At 48.8% G+C, this 19758-nt stretch overlaps 1 protein-coding gene across 1 annotated transcript in view; it reads left to right on the top strand.

The window, feature by feature from the left end:
• The window catches only part of Csmd1 (CUB and Sushi multiple domains 1), a 1139207-nt gene that overhangs the window by 1118818 nt on the left and 631 nt on the right, over positions 1-19758 (top strand). Inside the window, exons 60-69 of the mRNA XM_077792480.1 lie at positions 639-812; positions 1050-1223; positions 2284-2357; positions 4791-4902; positions 6303-6482; positions 7703-7747; positions 10458-10619; positions 12770-12882; positions 13577-13664; positions 16601-16733. Of these exons, the coding sequence (XP_077648606.1) occupies positions 639-812; positions 1050-1223; positions 2284-2357; positions 4791-4902; positions 6303-6482; positions 7703-7747; positions 10458-10619; positions 12770-12882; positions 13577-13664; positions 16601-16733 (1255 nt within the window). The remainder of the gene's footprint in view (positions 1-638; positions 813-1049; positions 1224-2283; positions 2358-4790; positions 4903-6302; positions 6483-7702; positions 7748-10457; positions 10620-12769; positions 12883-13576; positions 13665-16600; positions 16734-19758) is intronic.

The following is a 19758-nucleotide window of genomic DNA, read 5'->3' as shown; positions in this document are numbered from 1 at the left end:
CTCAGGAAATACCTGTTGAATCTCTAGAGGAGGGAAGGCAGATCCATGAAGGCCCCAGGGGACAAGCAAGACTGTGCCACAACCCCAACAAGGGCGAGTCTGTAGGCCTCGGTAAACCTTCACACATTCGTTCTCAGGGTTCAGCAAATGGGTGAACAGGCTGCACCTTCAGGAAGTTCTATGTGATCTTTAAATAAATGAAACTTCCAAATGAAAGGAGGAAATCTCACCATCTCTACGTATGAAACCAAAGGTGTTATTCGTGTTCTATGACCAAGTCCTCATTTGATTTGTCCCTGGAAACCAGCCCAAAAAGACACAAATGGAATTAGAAAGTGTCTTCCCCTTTGGCCTGAGCACGTAGAGAGTGCTGTTTGATCCTGTTCCATTCTGCAGCGATCAGGCTTTGACTCACGCTGCTTTTGTACACATGACCTGAACTAACGAAGAAGCACTGGAGAACAGTTGTGTGATCTTATTACTGTCGTCCTCAGCAGTTCTCCTACTTGAAAAAGAACATAACCCTACATAGATGTCCTTTGAATTTGGGGAGAACTCAGGCCCGGCCGTGGGCATGGGCAGCCGTGGGCACGGGCACCAAGGCGCTCAGACGTCTCACTGCTTGTTCTTGGATGCAGCGGTCCTGTGCAGCCAGCCTCCGTCGGTGCCGCACGGGAAGGTGGAGGGGACCGACTTCCACTGGGGCTCCAGCATCAGCTACAGCTGCGTGGACGGCTACCAGCTCTCCCACTCGGCCATCCTGTCCTGCGAAGGCCACGGGGTGTGGAAAGGAGAGGTCCCCCAGTGCCTGCGTAAGTTTTGCAGCGACACCAGTTCTACTTCTCCCAGAGCCACAGTCACTGCACACACCCTGGTGGCAACTTGAGGCCACAGTGATGGGCAGTCATAGCCAAGTTACCACCCGTAGCATCCTACACTGGGGTTGGCCTTGCCAGAGGGCAGGGGCTTTCCTCCAAGATCTAACAGACACTAGTATAGGTCTAGCTGACCCAGGGCGCCAGGTGACGTCTCCCGGTTGCTCTCCACAGCTGTGTTTTGTGGAGACCCTGGCACTCCTGCTGAGGGCCGGCTCAGTGGGAAGAGTTTCACCTACAAGTCCGAAGTCTTCTTCCAGTGCAAATCTCCGTTCCTACTCGTGGGGTCCTCGAGAAGGGTCTGCCAAGCTGACGGCACGTGGAGCGGCATACAGCCCACCTGCATCGGTGAGCAAAGCCCCAGGCTTGGGGAGGTTTAGGCACAGGACACTGCATTCCCAAACCGGGTCATTGGTGGTTCCAGGGTGCTCCACAGAAGGTGCCGCTCAGAGTAAGTGCTGAGTGGCTGACCACCTGCAGCCCCTGCAGCCTGCACCTAGCCAGCCTCTGCACGCACACCACCCGGTGCTCCAGCCATGGCCTTGCAGGGAAGCCTCCTGCAAGATGGGGCCTTACTGGTCCTTGAACAGCCTCCAGCCAGGCAGACTCACCCCAGGGTTGAGTTGATTTTCATCACCCAGTTTTACTGAGCTATTTTCCTGCAAATTTATAGTAAAAAAAAAAAATAATGGCTTGCAATCTTGGTTATTTTCTAAGAAGTCAAATAATATCTACTTAAAAATCAAGACAGTATTAGAAAAATTTCATTGAAGCATTCTTTTTCCTAATTCTGTCTATTGTCATTTGATTTAAACTACTGCTACATGGAAGATATTCCTACACCAGAAGTATTTCTTTTCTTTCTTGTTATGGATTAGTTGCTATAGAAAACAAATTTTAGAAAGTTGTTTATTTTTTATTTTTATTTTACTTTTTGTGAGTGGCAAGGAGCACCAGTGTTGCAGCAGGACAGCTTGTGACCACTCCTATCCTACATGCTTGGCAAAGGTCACTGCTGGACTACCTTACACTTCCTTTTGGACCATTAAATGGATTTCTGCTTTTGAAATTTTGAAAATTTACTGAAGAAATTTGGAAAAATGTCATGGATGACCAGCTGAGATGACTATTAAATAAACCCTTATCATGATATTAATCAACGATTATCAGTGAAGGAAATTAAACCAAAAAAGGGAAAAGAGCAACTTATTCTTTTATAGTAAGAATATACAGAGCTACTCAAAGTCTGCTAACATCAAAAATTAATATCTAAAGAGGTCTGATAGAGGAAAGTTGCAATTTACTTCAAGTTTCATGACAAACATCTCGCATATTGTCAAACAATGTTTCATCAACTTTGCAAAATCTCTTAATATCAACGCTGCCATGTTTTAATTGTGTGTTTCAGACCCTGCACACAATGCCTGTCCAGACCCTGGTACTCCACATTTCGGAATACAGAATAGCTCCAGAGGATATGAGGTACTTCATTTTTATTTTGCATGTTTTAGTGGAAATATAAAATTGAGTGGATTCTTAAACACATGTTTGCACTTTTATATCATACTTTGTTCATCTTATATTTTCCCAAATGAAATCCATTCATTGAGGATTTCTGCATGTATTTGAACTGTCAAATTCGGGATGGCCTGCGGGACTTGGTCACTCCTGTAACAATGGCTATGTTAATTTCTGTTTGAAAGCATGCATAAGTTTGTATTTATTTGTCTGTTATGCTCCAAGGGAAGTTCTCAATTACTAATTAATTGCACATCAAAGACTCCACTTAATGTCTGGATATAATGGGTAGATATTAAATTCTAGAGAGAAAAAAAACACAGAAGAAATTACATTCCAGCCCCTTGGTCCAAGCTAATTTGTGATACCTGTTCTCACCTGAACTTTCCAAACACCACGGCAGAGGAGCATCTGATCAGCACTTGTGAATGATCAGTTGGCGTTTAATAGAGAGCACATCAACACTGTGGTTAATGTAGAGAAATGCTTAAAATGCAAGACAAGCTTGAAATAAGAAGTTTTCACCATCCTAAGAACCAAGTAGCTCCAGGGCTCTCTCAGGATGTGGCCCTGGAAACCAGCGTTGGGGATCCTGTCCACGGAGATGGGCTGCTTCCTCAGCTGCCCCCTCCCATCTCCCAGGGACCCTAGTGTATTGCTCTTACTCGGGCACACACTGCTAATTCCTGACAGCTCTCTGGCACCCCACAAAGAAGGTTCTCTCAGGTGCCAACAGGTGGAATCTAGTTGCATTTTCTGTCATTTTGAGGTACGGCCTTAAACTTCAGGCCAATGCTTTTTGGTAAATAAACATTCAATAGCTAATATCTAGGAATATTATAAAATACTGTATGCGGGCATTGTTCTCACTGACTAAAAAACAAAAAATGAAATCTTGATCGCCATTGATCACGTGGCTTTCCGACCTTGTGACCTGCAGTGCACGGCACAGTGGGTGAGAGCTCATGGTGCTGGTTCGTTAGCAGCATGTAAGGCACGGTTGGCTTGCACCCCCCTTATGGCCCAGTGAAGTGCAGCAACATGAGTGGAGGGCCGTACCCACAGCAAGACTCGCTGACCACTTAGGGGACAAGACACTGTCTTCAGAGCGAGTGCTGGGTCCCCGAGAGACACTTCCTCCCCCAGGGGAACACAGGCTGGTTCTCCAGCACTGGGTGCTGAAACACGCCCCCACACAGTGAGCCCTTTCAGTTCTGGAACGTTCCAGGTATACTTTGTTAATCACACCAACTAAGGGACCAGCTTCCTCTGCTCAGCCAGACCCGTCCCACAAGTCCCCGAGCTCCCAGGTTGGTGTGTGGCATCCATCTCGGGTGGTGTGGCCACCCTGCTAAAGTGCCCTGTGAGGAGGGCACTGCTCTTGCTTTCTGCCAGGGGAAGACGCTCTCCCTCGCCTTCCAGTCGGTAGGCTGCAGCGTGTTCGCCAGGAGCTCGGAGTCAGGCCACTGGGAGGCTCCTCAGGGCTCATCAGGAGATCCGTGGAGGCCCCCGAGGAGCGTGACAGGCCCACCTTTCTCACCACGAACCAGAGTTACCATCCGGAGTTTAGACGGCTTTGGAATTTTTCTTTGTAAACTCCTACTTCACTTTTTCCATGCTAAGAGCGTCATCCCCACTACTCTTCAATGTACCAATGTCTCCTCGCATTTTACATACAATTGTTCCCAAACTTCCAGCGAGGGCTGCGTGGCCTCACTCGGTGGGAGACAGACACAGAGGAATAAGGTTCTCAGAGCACATGTCAGGATGTGTGTCTGCGTCTTAGGACTCTTGCTTAGCCCATGAGGAGAGACTTGGGGAGTGGCCCTGAGAGCAGAGCTGCTTTCCTGGGCCGCGGTTCCCCCCTCCGCCCTGCTTGGTCTTGTGCTTCAGGTGTAAAGGGTCATGGATGATCTCCTGTGCTCTCCACACTTGCCCACAGCTCATTCTTCAGAAAAAAAAATATAAAAGTCACCGATCCCTGAGAATCTTGGATATTCTGAAGCACCAGAAAGATGGTCAGTGGACTCCTTCAGAGAGCAGGAGGAAGTCGGCACCCTGGAAGAGTTAGCAAAAGTGATTTTCTAATAAATACCAATTGTTTAAAACATGAGTGGCAGGAAAAAAGGAAAGGAAACTAATACTTATTACAGTCTAAGAAGCAGGAGCCCTGAAATCAGAGAGAAAGCGTGCTCTCTTTGCCCAAACAGCCTCCTAACTTTCGGTGGTCTACGATCTTACTCCACTCACTGATGGTCTCTGTCCTGAGGATGTCCGACCACAGTGGGAAGCACATGTAGCTTCCAACAGCTCTCAGGGCAGGGCGGAAGCTGGCTGGCTGCGTCGCGTGGGCACCTGGGCTTGGCTCTGCCCCTGACGCCTCCTGGTCTCCTCCAGGTCGGGAGCACGGTGTTTTTCAGGTGCAGGAAGGGGTACCACATTCAAGGCTCCACAACGCGGACCTGCCTGGCCAACCTGACGTGGAGCGGGCTGCAGACAGAGTGCATACGTAAGTGGGCCTCTGCGCCACGGGGCACACCTGTCGCCGTCTGGGGGGGCGGGCTGCCCTGAGTGGAGCCAGGAGCAGTGTCTGTGTCTGACACTGACAGTTTCCTAGTCCTGAACAGCGTGAGTCTCACGCTTGGGGACCTGGAGCAGCAGCAAGGCCAGGATCTGGGTGGTGATGCCAGTTCTCAGCCCCAGACCTATGAGTCAGAAACTCTGGAGGGAGGTGGGCCGGGAGTCTGTGCTTAGCAAGCCTTCCAGTTGACAGTACCAGGCTAAAGTCAGAAGTCCTGGGACAGGGTGGTACCACACCCCTTTCTCCTCGCTTGTAAGTTGACCTCGTGTTTAGTAGGTCGTGTGATATGTCAGAGAACAGTATAAATGCTTAGGCTGTATTTTTGTTATAGATACGAAGAGTATAAGAATGGATCACTGAAATAGCTACTTGAGGACCAAATTTAGTTTTGTGATTTGATCATGAGATTTAGAGACAGTGTTTTGTGGACAAGTAGCGAATCAGCCCTTCATTTCCCCACCATTGATTTAGTGAAATGCTACATCTTATCTGGCTTTAAGCATAAAGCATCAGGAGAATGTTATGAAAAATTATTTTTGCTAAAATGTAAGGTGTGATTTTCTATGTATTTATCAGAATTATCAGATGTGTGGTTAATTTAAAGTTGTCATCTCTACATCACTACTCAGATATGTGGCTAGCATACGTATGTGTACGTGCATATACTCAAGTATGTGCCCATTGAACTGTGCCTCTCTAGGTAAAACAGAACTTGCAAGAATTCATTATCTTAAAAGTTTGAAAGCCTGATAAAATGTGAAATATTGGCAATACTTGAAGCAATTTCATTTACAGTTTTAAAATTGTAAACTTGTTTTATAATAATCTACCAAGTTTTTAAATCTGAGACATATGGGTAAACTTTATCAAAAGTAAGGCTATTTGAAATATATAATCAGCATTACGTTCCCATCTACTCTTAAATTATATTTGTAAAGAAAATGGGAATCTATATTTTAATTAAGTCTTTAAGTGCACATCAACTCTTTACCACACACTTCATTGAACAATAAATTTGTTAGTTGCCACCTGACAAGAATCAAGGTATGTTTAGAGTATGTGTCAGCCTGTCTGTGTTAGTTTATAAGACTGGTCATGTAAGAGTTTTAACTATTATTCATCTTACCTGCATATCAGAGTGTCCCGTTTATTCCAAAGCTAGGATCTCTCCTCTGAGTCTCTACATGTAATCATGTGTATATGTCATATGTGAAATCACCTGCCTCACAGCCGTCTCTGACGTGCTTGCTACTTACCTCTTGGGACGCGTGTGTGAGCTTCGCAGTGAGGCGGTCTCCGCGTTCCTAACGGGATGAATGCCGTTTCAGCTCACGCCTGCAGGCAGCCAGAAACCCCGGCGCACGCGGACGTGCGGGCCATCGACCTTCCTGCTTTCGGCTACACCTTGGTGTACACCTGCCACGCGGGCTTCTTCCTGGCCGGTGGCTCTGAACATAGGACATGCAAGGCAGATATGAAGTGGACGGGGAAGTCACCTGTGTGTAAAAGTAAGTCATTGATCACGGCGTGAAGGCACATTCCTGAGAGCAGGGAGGAGCGTCCCCTGCCCACCAGCAGATGAGCAGCTCTGAGGCCCAGGAGAAGTGGCAGGATGTCCTCAGCCCGCCTTAGCACACTCCGTGTGCCTGAGCTGTGTGTGCCTGGATGTGCATACAGTGAGCGACTGATGTATACCTCAGGGTTACATGGACATAGAGACTTTATAATTCGCTATCTACATTTTAAGCAAAAGAGAAATGCTATGTGGCTGAAGAAAAATATTCTGAGTTAAAAGAAAAAAATAATAAACAATATATTCTCAGAAAATGTGCTTCTTAAAACTGAAGATGCATAAATAAATATTACCAAGTGTCTGAGAATACATAAGTGAAACTACCTGTGTTTTTGAATCCGTAAGGTGTTTGGTGGTGAAGTAGACATTTATATATTCTTAACATTTGTTCTATTTTTTGAAGTTACAAAAGCAATTAGCATGAAAATGATGATTTAATTACAGATTTGTGTGTTTACAAATGAGAGTAACACGTGAGTCAGAATTGCTGGCAGCAAACCTGTCACATTCTAACCAGTGTGGTTTGTGGATCCGCCTTGAGTCTTGGACAGCAGGAAGCAATTTGTGGAGTACATCAGTCTTGGCTTCCTGGAGCACATTGACTCAGAGTCTCAGGTTAAGGATTTAAAATACACCCCTTTGCCCTTCCCCGTCAGAACAGAAGAATACGAGCTTTTAAAAATCACCATTTGTAGTTTGACCTGTAAATACAAAAGCTACGAGACAGTAAAGTAAGACTAACTCAATAGACCGAATGGACTCTGTCTTCTTCTGTGCCAGAGGATGTGGGGCCCTGGGACACCAGAGGGTTGGAATCCTGGACACCTCAGGTAGCTGGCCCTAGTGTGAGGCGGTGACCCAGCAGGGTGTCAGAAGGCTGACCCAAGCCACCCTCATTTGCAAGGCTCTCTGTTGTAGCACCGGAGTGGATTTGCCCATGAGGTGGGTGTCAAGACTCCCCCTGTGGAAGGCAGCTCTCCACGACACACAGGACACTGTTCACACAGGGGCCTAAGATGCATACGGATGCGACAGTCGTATTTGGTACATTTAAAAAATCTGGAGAAAGGAAAATTGCTTCAATTTGACATTTTTTTTCAAACTTATTAAAAAATAAATGTTTTTGAAAATGATAATTTGTCTTTTTACTTGTAGGTAAAGGAGTGAGAGAAGTTAATGAAACAGTTACTAAAACTCCAGGTTTGTATACCAGAACAGTTATAGATTTCAATCAAATTAAGTGATTTGTTCTCTCCTTATTTTGCACAGTGAAACAATTCTTAGCATTTAAATTTCTGAATCCATTACCCGGGGCAAAGTAGCATTCGGATGGTTTGACACCCCACACCTGCGCAGATTTCTGTTTGATTTGCTGCAGGGGTTCGTGAGTGGAACAACATTGTGTGCAAGGGCAGCCCTGGACATGCTTGCTCACGATTTGCTTCCACAGAGGCAGAGGACAGGCTGAGCCCACGCGTGGTATGATGGAGAGCCTTATAAATAGGGTTGCAGTCCTTCCTCTGTGTGAGGGAGCTAGCCCCAACCAAGCATGATGGTGTGCGCTGTCACCAGAGCAGTTCACACAGGCAACCCCGTCTTCCAAGACCTGCATGATCCATGACTTCCATATCTCTGCCTTCCAGCAGGCTCATCATTGAGCAAATGCCCCACACATGGCCTGTCATCATGTGGGGCATTTACTCAATGCATCAGGCAGTGAATCTGAAAGGCGCAGTCCTGATCCTAAGAGAGGGCTTCTGTGTCTGACATCATTTGGCAAGGTGGCTCTGTGTTACAGATTTGGATACTATTTAAATTAAACAAGTATCCCCAAATTAAATTCATTTAAGCCAAGTTTTTTTTTTTTAAGCATAAATAGTCTTTGTAAACATATGAGGTCAATGACTAGTATTTTCCTTACTTGGGTATTAATCCTGGTTTCTTGGACATGATGCTCTATTTTGACATCAGTGTGGAAGGAAACTGGTAATGCTGTGCTGCACAGTCAATTCTTAGGTGAGGCAGATCGCATGATAGAGGACTCTCTCCATCCTACACCATGAAGAGCATAAAATCATCTTTCCTCACTATTTCATTAAAATACCACAAATCAAGTACAAGAATCAATAGTATCCAAGCAACACTTTCTTTAACAGAAGGAAGTGCAGCATTTCATTGTCATGTGTTTCTTATTTTGTGTCTAACATATTTAAATATCTACATGTGCTTTTTGTAGGTGCACACATTATTTTCAGGGTAACTTTTCTTCTCTCTGAGGAGGTGCTAACTAGATACGGTTCTTTACCATGGTGGTCCACACTAGGTTCTTTATCATGGTGGTCCACACTAGCATGGCTCTGCTATTGGCTGGTGCACTGGCACACTACCCGCAGGAACTCAAGTGGCAAGGACCCAAGGAGAATGCTACCCCATGACTGATGGTCATGTCTGAATACAGAGAGGTGGCTCTGAAGCCCCGGTGCTACCTTCACCTACCCAGTCGGGGATGCCCACTACTGTGAGACACCCTCAGGGCTGGAGGGAAGGGGTGCACACATTAATATTCTCAGCTGAGTGTTACAGAAACCAGTTTTGAGAAGCAATCTGGGCTATTCTAGAGGCTGTTGATTTTAATAAATTAAACATTTGGGGGTTGCCAGTTAAAATCAGGGCCTCTTAGCCACTGTTTAATGCCAGTGATCTCTAAGTGTCTCAGACACTTGTGCTGAGACGTCATTTAACTATTATTTGATGGTCTCTACTGTAAGCTGGGTTTATGCAGAGCCAAGGGAACCTCACTCTGCTCTCGGGCTTCTCCTACTAGGGTCTTTGCAGGCTTAGCTTGTCCAGGGACACAGGAGAGTGGCCAACGGGCTGCAGCAAGAAGCGGGAACACCGTTGTGACTTCATGATTTCCACTTTATTAGATTTACTGAGAATATTTTTAGAGAGAAGTGAATCATTCTTTCTATCTAGCAACGAATGTGCTTTGACCAGTTCTACTTGCAGGGGACTTGTTTAATTGAATGTTTTGGTACATCATGAGGAGCTGTACCTCATAAGGGAGAGAACCTTAGTGAAATCCTGATGTGGACCTTTCCATTGTAATACGTTGATGTTGAGGTTGACACTAGGAAAAAGGCAGGGTTTTATACATAACTGCTACCTGAGATGTGGAAGATAAATGTAACACTTTTTATAAATTGTGAAAATAAAGTGTATCAGGAACCTCTGCATGCATTCCTGACCCAGATTCATCTGTTTAAAAGACTCCATGCCTTTTATTTCTGAATTTAGTAGACGCACACAAAAGAGGCAGCTGAGGCGACCACTTCTCCCTTTCTGACTAATGTTGGGATGCTTTGCAGGAGACTCGGGTAGAGCAGAGGAGCATGGGGGAGAGCAGTCAGCTCCACTTGCAAAACAAAGCCCTGAGTGAAGAAGGCCCCTGTCTTCACAAGCTGGCGCCCTCCACCTGCTCGGAAGCATGAGCTTGTGGAGGGCAGGCGCACCTCACAGATGACATGAGTCAGTTCCTCCAAGTGTGTGTCTTCCAAAGAGCAGACTGGGTGCTAGTGAGGTGTCAGCAGGAGTCCAGGGGGCAGTGAACACTTTCCTTCTGAGCACAGGAGAAGGACACTAGCCTTGGTAGAACCACCTCCCACGCCCACGCCGCGGAGGTCCGCCTGGCAGGCTCCCGGGCTCCCCTGCCTCCGCAGAGCAGAGCGGTCGCCTGCACAGAGCAAGGGCTGTCTCTTCTGACCGCCACACACACTGTGTGAGCACAGTGCACCAGGCGACCTCCTGCTGTTGACTCCATCTCTCACTGAGCAGGGTTAGGCCGTCTGAGCTTGAAATGTCCAGACGTCACGTCGGTGTGTGCTGACGACATCTATTCCCTTCCCTGCAGTTCCTTCGGACGTGTTTTTCGTCAGTTCGGTGTGGAAGGGATATTATGAATATTTAGGAAAAAGACAGCCTGCCACTCTAACCGTTGACTGGTTCAATGCAACCAGCAGCAAGGTGAACGCGACCTTCACGGCAGCCTCGCAGGTGCAGCTGGAATTGACAGGTAGGCGCTGAGGGGCTTGGTCAGGCACCGGGGTGGGGGGGTGGGGGGGGTGACAGTGGGGCCCTGCCTGTCCCGGGGCTCCTGGGGGGGAAGTGCTTGCTCTTGCTGTGGGGGCTTTGCAAGCACTGGTCTCAGCGGCCCTCCACAGTGATGGCCGGTTGACACAGCTTGCCCTGGTCAGGAGTGCAGAGGGTCAGCCACGTGCACAGCACTGATCCAGGGCCTGACGGTCACATCCAACACACGGCGCTGAACTCCACTCTCTTCAGGTCCTCTAACTCATGTCCTCCTCCCCAGTGAATAAAATGACAATGTTAGTAGGAAAACAAGCTCTGATTTCTATGCCCGTACATACGTGCTTCTTAATTTTAAGCATGTCTTACCTATTGTCTTTTTCATTCTCACATAAATCCCATGGTGCAAGTTCCCTTATGTGATATATATGACACACATACATGTGTATATATATATATATATATATATATATATATATATATAAAATATATGTGCGTGTGTGTATATATATTTACTGACTTGAGAGAGAGAGAGAGAGAGAGAGAGAGAGAGAGAGAGAGAGTTGGTCTCAGGAACGTTAAGTAGCTGGCCTAAGGTGATATGTTAAGTAGTCATCAGAGGTGTAGCTGAACTGACAGTCAGAATCTGAGCCCTGCTAGGAACAGACATGCTCAGTCTCCTTCATGCTTAAATGTAGTGATTTTAACCCCCCTTCCTGTAACTAGACACCATTTGCCATAAACTGACTCCCAAAGGCTTGAGAGTCTCCCTGAATTACCCACAAGAGGCAGCCCTGATTCTCAACGCCAAGCTGTCTCAAAATGCCACACCTCCCCCCACAGTAGGTGACAACCTTGGGGGCAGGTTCCCCACCCCTCACATCTCACTTTTCTGTCCTTGGATAGGAAAACATGTAAAATAGCCCACACGCTCTGCACTAGGAAAAAGAAACTGTTCCCCCCTCAGATATCCACAGGGTGTGCTCCTGGGCTGGGGGCTGGTGGCCCCTGGGCTGGTGGGCTAATGGCCCATGGCCCAGACCCCACACTCCCTTATGCTTTGCCCATGTGAATGAGCACATGACTCAGAGCAGGCACTGAGCCTCCAGTGGTGTTGGAATAAACTAAGGAGCTTTTAAATATTGACACTCCTCAGCTCCAGCCACATAGTTTAGATCTTTCTCCTTACAGAACCAGAGATTTGAACTTTCCCCCAAAGAACGTGCCCCCAGGGGACTCAGTGCCCCCAGACTCTGGATCAGTGTTGGGGGGCCTGTGGTCGCCCCGGGGGAGTGAGTCCCAGGACACAGACTCCACACAGCCTGGCTTGAAAGAATGGGTGGGGCAGGAAGGGCAGCGGACACTGTGGTGCCCACTGGGACAGCGGTGGGTTTTGCTGCTGCTGTTCAACCCTCGTCCACTCTCAGGAGGTGGTTGTACCTCTCCTGTGGCGGGAAAAGCCGCCCTCAGAAGGCTGGGGTTGGACACGGGCTCCCTCCTGTGGCGCTCTCCTGGCACCTTCCGGATGGCTCCTGTGGGCCGAGTTAGTGGGAGCCCCTGCAGCTTCTCTTGGGAACTCTGCTCCCTTGCCTGCAGGTGGCGGCAGCCCCTTTAGGCAGCGCCTGTTTCTGTGCTGGGTTTTCTGTGCTGGGAACACGCCAGTCGTTGCCCTCCACCCGGTGTAGCCCGCAGGTGTCATGCCCGTCCCCGTGCCCCTCCCTGTGGCTGGACCGGCGTCCTTGCTGGCCTCCTGTGCTCCTCCTGCAACAATGGCCCACAGCATCCCTACAAATAGCTGCATTTGTGTTGCGGTTTTGTCTGTTTTTTCTACATATTCCTGCCCTCGAAAGTCAATAAAATATGGATAAAAAATTCTGGGTCTTTTAGAAGAATCAAATACACACTCCTGTCCTTCCTGGCCTGGTTCAGTGAGGGGAACAGGTCCATTAAGGACTCTCAGGAGCTGTCAGTGTTTTTGGAGTGGGGAGCACTGAGACTCAAAACTGAACCAGGACTTCTGTTGGGTTTCTGTGAGCTGGGGCCGCGCCTGCTCTTGCTGTGGTCAAGTCCGTGGCTACAGTGGCTGCCGGTTGCCCTGAGGATCCCCAGGTGGGACTGACGCCCGTCTTTCCACAGGTGTTTACAAGAAGGAGGAGACCCACCTGCTCCTGAAAGCTTTCCACATTAAAGGCCCCGGAGACATTTTTGTGAGCAAGTTTGAAAACGACAACTGGGGTCTCGATGGCTACGTAAGTGCCACCTGAGGCCTCCTCGCACCCCATGCTCTGGGCAGGGTGGGGGCACCCACCTGAGCAGAGAAGTCACTCTGTCCCTGGAGACCTGGCGTCCCTTGGCAGCAGGGCCACTTTACCCCTCATTTTATAGTGGTGGAGACCGAACTCCAAAATGAGAATCACTGGCCAAGAGTAAAGCAGCCGTTCTGCCAAGGACAGAGCAGGGCCTGACCACGGCTCTCCCCGGAGAGCACCGCAGCCACCCACTGTAAGGCCACCGTGTGGCTACTCTGGGAGTCCTGAGCCGGCATTCCTTGTGAACGGAGAGCTGGGGAGGTTTCCTTAGCACCTTCTTTGCGAGTCATCTTGCTGTGTCCTGGTCACTGTGTGATAAGGGCACACAGCCTCATGAGGCATACAGGCCCATTTCTGTGACCACGTGAGTCTCCCATGCGGGAGCTTCGATTATTCATCCGTAGCTCCATCTCCCTGTCACAAGGCAGTTACCACACTGTCCCCTCAGGGGTCAGATTGAGAGGGTCACATGAATCCCAGTTAGTGAAGTCCAGCCTGTATGACTTTCAGTTTCTAACTGTAAATATGTCATAAATGTGGGATGTGACAGCGACTCAGGACAGCAGTGACACTGAGGTCACCAGGACCCGCTGGCCTCCTTTTCACATGTCTCCTCCCTGTCCCCACGTACCAGGTGTCCTCAGGACTTGAACGGGGAGGATTCACTTTCCAAGGTGACGTACACGGGAAGGACTTTGGGAAGTTCAAGCTGGAGCGACAAGGTAAGCTGCTCGAGGCCCCCTTCACCCCCCAGGAGCGCAAAGGACATGACTCCCAAAGAAACCCTAGCAACACTCAGGAGGGCCTGGCACGCTCACAGACAAGACAGAAACAAAGCGGGGGGTGATGCACCAGGTACGTCACTGTGGGATCAGCACCCTTCTGCACCAAGAAGGTTCAGAATCAAGGGCACAAACAAAGGTGCAACTCGAGTTAAAAATGAGCAACTCTACCACCCCAAGAAAACTAAGGGATGTTAAAAGTAAAAAAAGTCTGTAAATCTACAAAGTATCAATGGTCACGTTCAGTCGCCAGAATGTGCAGCTTAAAGCGCGGTGTTGGCTGATCCCAGGACACTCAGGCGTGCAGTTCTGGGGATGGAGAGTGGACATGCAGGACTGACAGTCTGCTCCTCCAACAGCCTCTCTCCAAAATTTTGGCCTGCGAGTACGAACCCCGTTCTTCCCACGCAGGTGCATCTGCAGGGGCTCCTTCAGTAGTTCAGATAGCTCATGCACGCCACCCGAGGGCCACAGGGGACGGCTTCAGCTCAGGCGTTTGGGGATGCATTGCATCACGTAGGACATGGTGTACTCAGCACCGTGGGTCCAGCGAGTGAGGCCGGCACACAGGAGACCCGTTCACTCCTGGCAGAGCCTCCTGCCTTGTGTGTTCCTTCTCTTCTTCTGATTTTGACCTCAGCGAGGAGATGGGAAGGTGCAAGGCAAGGGCCGCTGCAGTGAATCCTGCCTCACTGATGAGCTGGCCAGGGGACGGAGGTAGAGCTGTGGTTCTGGGAGCCGCTGTGGAGCATGGTGCAGCTGCATGCTGAGGGGTCTGCACAGACATGCCCTTCACGGAGCCATAGGCCACGTGCACTAGTGTAGGGGAGACACAGGTTGTATGGGGTTAGCCCTGCGTTCCTGCCAGATGGTTGGAACTACGTGATGCGCGGCTGGAAGAGGCTTCGGACATGCCAATTTATGAAGAGGAAGATTGCCGTGCAGAGGCACAGGAGGGCAAAGCTCTGTGGTGTGATCACTGATGCACTCCTTCCCCAGGACCTACCCCGAGCCCAGGGAGGCAAAGGGCAGGTTGCCAGCCTGCCAGGCAGCACCCTGGACAAAGGAAAGCCAACCGTGCAATGCCGTCTTCCACCATTCCAAACGCAGGGCGCCATGGAGCAGAAAAACTTTAAATTATGATGCTAGCAATTAATCGTGATGCCAGGCCATCTTTCAAAGTGAAGTGTGTCGTCTGGGGTAATGGAACAGAGGAACCCCTTAGACCAGCATTAACGATGGGGGACACTTTTCTTTCACCTTGGGCTAGATCCTGAAGCGGCTTGCCCGCCCTCTCCCAGCGGTACAGGCTGTGGTCATTTTCAGGACACACAGCAGGCCCGGGGAGACCCTGTGGAGGGCCAAGTTTACTCACGCAGTGAACCGACCCAGACTACCCCTGTGCTGTCACCCATTTTCTTGGCATTACTGTCTTCCCTTTTAGCCCAACTAAATAACAGCTTGAATTAACAAGTAATTTTTATCCTCATGTGGAGATAAGCTTATTGTCAGGGAGAACAATTTGCTTCACAAAATAATTTGAATCTCAAACAAGTTTCACATTCAATTAATCAGAAAAGTCTGTTTAAGTGACATTTCAGGAAAAATCATTCATTTAAGAGTGATGGCTACAAACCTATTTTGTGGAGAAAAATAACCATCTGGTTGTCTCTAGTCAGATAAACTGGAAAAAAAATGTATCATCATTAAATGGATTCTGAAGTCCAGTTAATTTGAAGACAACGTTAGTGGAAAATCCTGTGTGAAATAATCAACGAAAATGAATTGCCCTATTAAAATCAAATGCCTCCCACAGACAGAGAAGGAGGGAAGATGTGTGATCATCAAGGGTCCGATAACTCACCTCCCTCCAGACGGCAAAGGACTCCCGCTCCACAAACAGAGGAAGGCACCTGACCACCGGCATGGCAGAGGCTTGAGTGGACTGTTCTCTGAACATTTGCCAGTGGCCAACCAATGCCCGATAAACCCACACGTGGCCCATGACAGCCAGAACCACCAGGGGACTTCAGTGGTCCCCAGGGCCCCACCCACTCCAGCCACAGGAGCAAGTGGTGACTGTTCCACCCACCCAAGTCCGACGTCCAGGGTGAAGGCTCCCCTTGGCTTGACTCTGCCCCGTGCCCATCCCCTGGGTGCTCAGGTTTAGAGAGAAAAGCTACCTGTCATTTCCCTTTGCATTGAGCAACTTCAGGCAATGAGGCCAAATACATTTAAAACCATATTTTATAAAGAAACTCTTCAAGAACCAACAGCTGTCTTTGGCAATTGACAGGGAACCGGTGTTGGCTGGTCTGTCTTCCCCTGGCCTGTCTCAGAGTGTGCAAGCACCGGCTCTGCAGACCAGGGCCAGGGGTGGAGCCTGTGTAGCCTCTGAGCTGCCGGCCGCGGCCTTCCCTCCTTCTGGGCACAGCGCGTGGCTCAGCACTTCTCTTGGCCCCATGCAAACTTGCACTGTGACCTCCAGCTGCAGCTTCCCTTCAGTCCAAGACTTTGGAGAATCTCAGAAAGCAGCACCTCTCTCTACATAGACAACAGATGTTTGTTAGGTATTCCTATGTGCATGAAACTATCACTCAAACAAAGGGTGCCTAGTGCCCTTCATCTTCCTCACGTCTGCACCGGGAGGCTCCTTCCCAGCCCCCTTGGCTGTAGGTAAGGAATTGCCAGCAGCTTTTGTATGTTGGTCATTAAAATGGACATTGAATCTCCAGAAAGAGTGTCAGTTAGATTCCAGGGGAAAGGAAATCCCTGCTTCTCACAGAGTTTGTGATCACTGATGAAATTTATCAGGCACATCGCTTTGCTTAAGTCTGGTACGGTAACGGCACATTTTAACCCCTCTTGTCTTCCAGATCCCCTGGGCTCTGGTGAAGACCCCTCGAACCAGTACCACGGCACCAGCAGCGGCTCCGTGGCAGCCGCCATCCTGGTTCCTTTCTTCGCTCTCATTTTATCAGGGTTTGCATTTTACCTCTACAAACACAGGTACTGGAGCAGCGTGGTCTATTCACAAATGTGCGGAGTGTGAAGTGTTGGTGTGAGCCACGGCGTGCACTTGGATGTCACGCATGTGTGTTCTGCATTGCTATGCTAGGAGTGCTGTGTGCCAAGGATTTGTGTTGCTGGTTTCTTTTCCTTTGCTTGTTAGCTGTCCTACTGTGTCAGCAGGTCACATCTGAGTAATCGGCTTTAAGAGAATAGGCTGAGAGGGGGCCTATATTCCTTGACTTGGCCTTCAGCCTTCCACCAGAAGGGGAAATAATGCGCCCCGCGACCACATTCCACCCCACGCATCTGTGACTCATGAATTGTTGAGCCATCTATTCCTTTAGCAGGCAAAAGTTGAGATCTTAACACACACTGAACAATATCATACTCACCATCCCTCTAGAATGTTCTAGGTATTTATTAATTTTTAAATACTGGTTAATTGAAAAGTGTCAGAACTTGGAGTAAAACAATTTTATTGAATGGAATCCTTTCCTTGGAGTCAATGTGGATGCATTTCGAAGGAAGGAAGGAAGGAAGGAAGGAAGGAAGGAAGGAAGGAAGGAAGGAAGGAAGGAAGGAAGTTAGTTGCAGAGTGATTATAAAGTCCTTGCTGTCCATGGGAATAATATGATACTCTGAGGAATCTGGTTTATGCAAAATCATTCTAATCTACTGAATGAAAAGTATCATTCCCTGAAACTAACAACAAAATGTAGCAATCCTCTGGAACAAGGTTAAAGTATGTTAGTTATGCCAAATATCAATTTATAAGACACACATATTTTCACTTAATTCTGGTTAAAACAAAATAAACTTAGTCCAAGGAAGGTACATTTTAGTAACTTGTAGGGCAAATTTTTAAATATGTGTTTTCCTATAATTTAAAAAATCTATACAAAATTGTAAGAAGGTTGCTTCACAGTTGCATTGCACAAACAGTTTGCAGGTATACTAGCAGCACCTCTGGTTGGTAAAGTCTGTATTTTAAAAACACAGCCTAGTAAAAGAAATCTCAAGTGGTATTTACAAAATTATAGATTGGTGGGCTGGAGTGTAGCTTGGTGACTTTGCATGCACAAGGTCTTGGGTTAAATGCCCAGCACATACACAAAAATGATTGGCACAACTTTAATTATTATTATTATTTTGTATTTTGAAGAAAAAATATCCTGAGCTGGTGTGGTGTCACATTTGTGTAATTCCAGAGACTTGGGAGGATGTGGCAGGAGGATTGCAAATTTGAGGCCAGCCTCAGGAACTTAACCAGATCCTGTCTCAAATAATTTTTAAAAGGTCTGAGGATGTAGTTCAGTGGTAAAGACCCCCTGAGTTCAATCTCCAGAACCTCCCTTTAAAAAAGCAAGGAAAAAACATCCTGTGCACCCCGGTCTGGTGAGCCTTCCACTTGGGATTCTGCTCCTCAGCTGGTGTAAGAGTCAGTCAGTGCAGACACTCGGGCCACAGCCGCATCCCACTCAATGCAGGGGTAGGAAGAGTTTAAATTGATGTATCTCTTTCACAAGTTCCACTAGGCACTGTCACATCCCTGGGGACACAGACAGCACTGATAATTCACACAGACTTGCCTTTGCGGGTGTGGCATCCACGCCACCCCAGGGAGAGGGTCAGCTCCATCAGAGCAGAGTCCCTGACCTTCCTGCCACCCAGTGGTGAGCGTCCTCAGTACCCTCCGCCAGCCCACGAGTCCCGTTGGATGGTGCCCCATGTCAGAGAGCAGGCTTTGTTGTGGCTCAGAGATGCAAGCCTTCCTGCGGCCTGAGCCACTCCCGTCCTGTGGCAGGTTGACCCCGCACAGTAAGCGTGGCTGTGTCAGGTAAAAGGACTTCCAGTGGCCGAGTATCCAGTGCACACCACAGCTCTTGTCTGTCCACCTGCTCGTGCTCCGTGGCTGAGTGTCTCTGTGGAGGCCACGCAGGGGCAGCCTCAGACTCGCCACGGTGCCTGGGTTCTCTGTGGTCTGATGCCTCCCGTGGCGGGTGGGGCCCTAGATGTCATCCTGACTGCCCACCCACCCCAGGCTGCTTTCTGGGGCTGGAAGGCCCCTCTTGCTCACTGCTCCCCAAGGGCACCGTGGGCACTGTGGCCTACAGCTCTGTGGTCACCTTTCTGGGTTCTTGGCCCCAGCCCAGGGGCAGGGCCAAGCCCGGGCTCCCTCCCCCGCCTTCTCTGCACCGTCCTTGGGGGTGGCCCCGTGTGTCTCCTGGGAGAACCCCGCCACGCGTCGCTGAGCCTCTGTTGCTCCCTGTGAGCTGAAAGCTGTTCCTGGGTCAGGCCCTGGTGTCACTCAGCGCCTGGAGGCCGTCCTGGTTTCCCTCCCCCGAGCCCAGGGCGTCCCCCAGGTCCGGCTCCGCGTCTCCCCCCAGCCAGGAGGTGGACTCCGCCAGCGCCTGGCTTCGTCTCACCGACTGCCTCGTCCGCTGCCTTTGGCTGCCTGAGCGCCTTCTAGGTTCAGTGTCGGTGATGACTCTGACGCCTGGGGCTGTTGAAATGGACATTTTGCTGGCGGAAACCCATTTTCTGAGGTCACACACTTTTTATACGTCTTTTTCCTAATGAACACGTTGTAACTTGAGAGAAAATCAACAGAAACTCACTCAAGCAGAAGTTTCTTCACATCCAGTGTCCCCTGGCTCTTGGCTGGCTTGGCTCTGGGAGTCCTGTTGAACTGGACTTCTGTCCTCACACCCTGACACGTGTCCTCTGCAGTTTCCCTGGAATAAAGAAAACAGACGAAGAGGCCAGACCCCTCGTGTTTAGATCTCTTCAGTCTAAACACCCTCCATGCTTGTATCAAGGGTCATATGTGTGTGGGGGGGACTCTTTTCACCACCAAATATAAAGGTATTTTAATAATAAGGGTAGTTTTGTTTCTAAAAACAGACTAATTTTTAACTCGCTTAAGAAAAAGTCAAACTTTCAAAATAAATAAATTTGGTGAATTTAAAAAGTCTCCAGGGCCGGGCACCCCATAGTGGACATCATTCTTTTCATCATCACT

The sequence above is a fragment of the Urocitellus parryii genome, chromosome 14 (assembly GCF_045843805.1).
Source record: "Urocitellus parryii isolate mUroPar1 chromosome 14, mUroPar1.hap1, whole genome shotgun sequence".
Lineage (NCBI taxonomy): Eukaryota > Metazoa > Chordata > Mammalia > Rodentia > Sciuridae > Urocitellus > Urocitellus parryii.
Note: the sequence above shows the minus strand (reverse complement) of the source record. Positions and strands in the feature narration are given on the sequence as shown.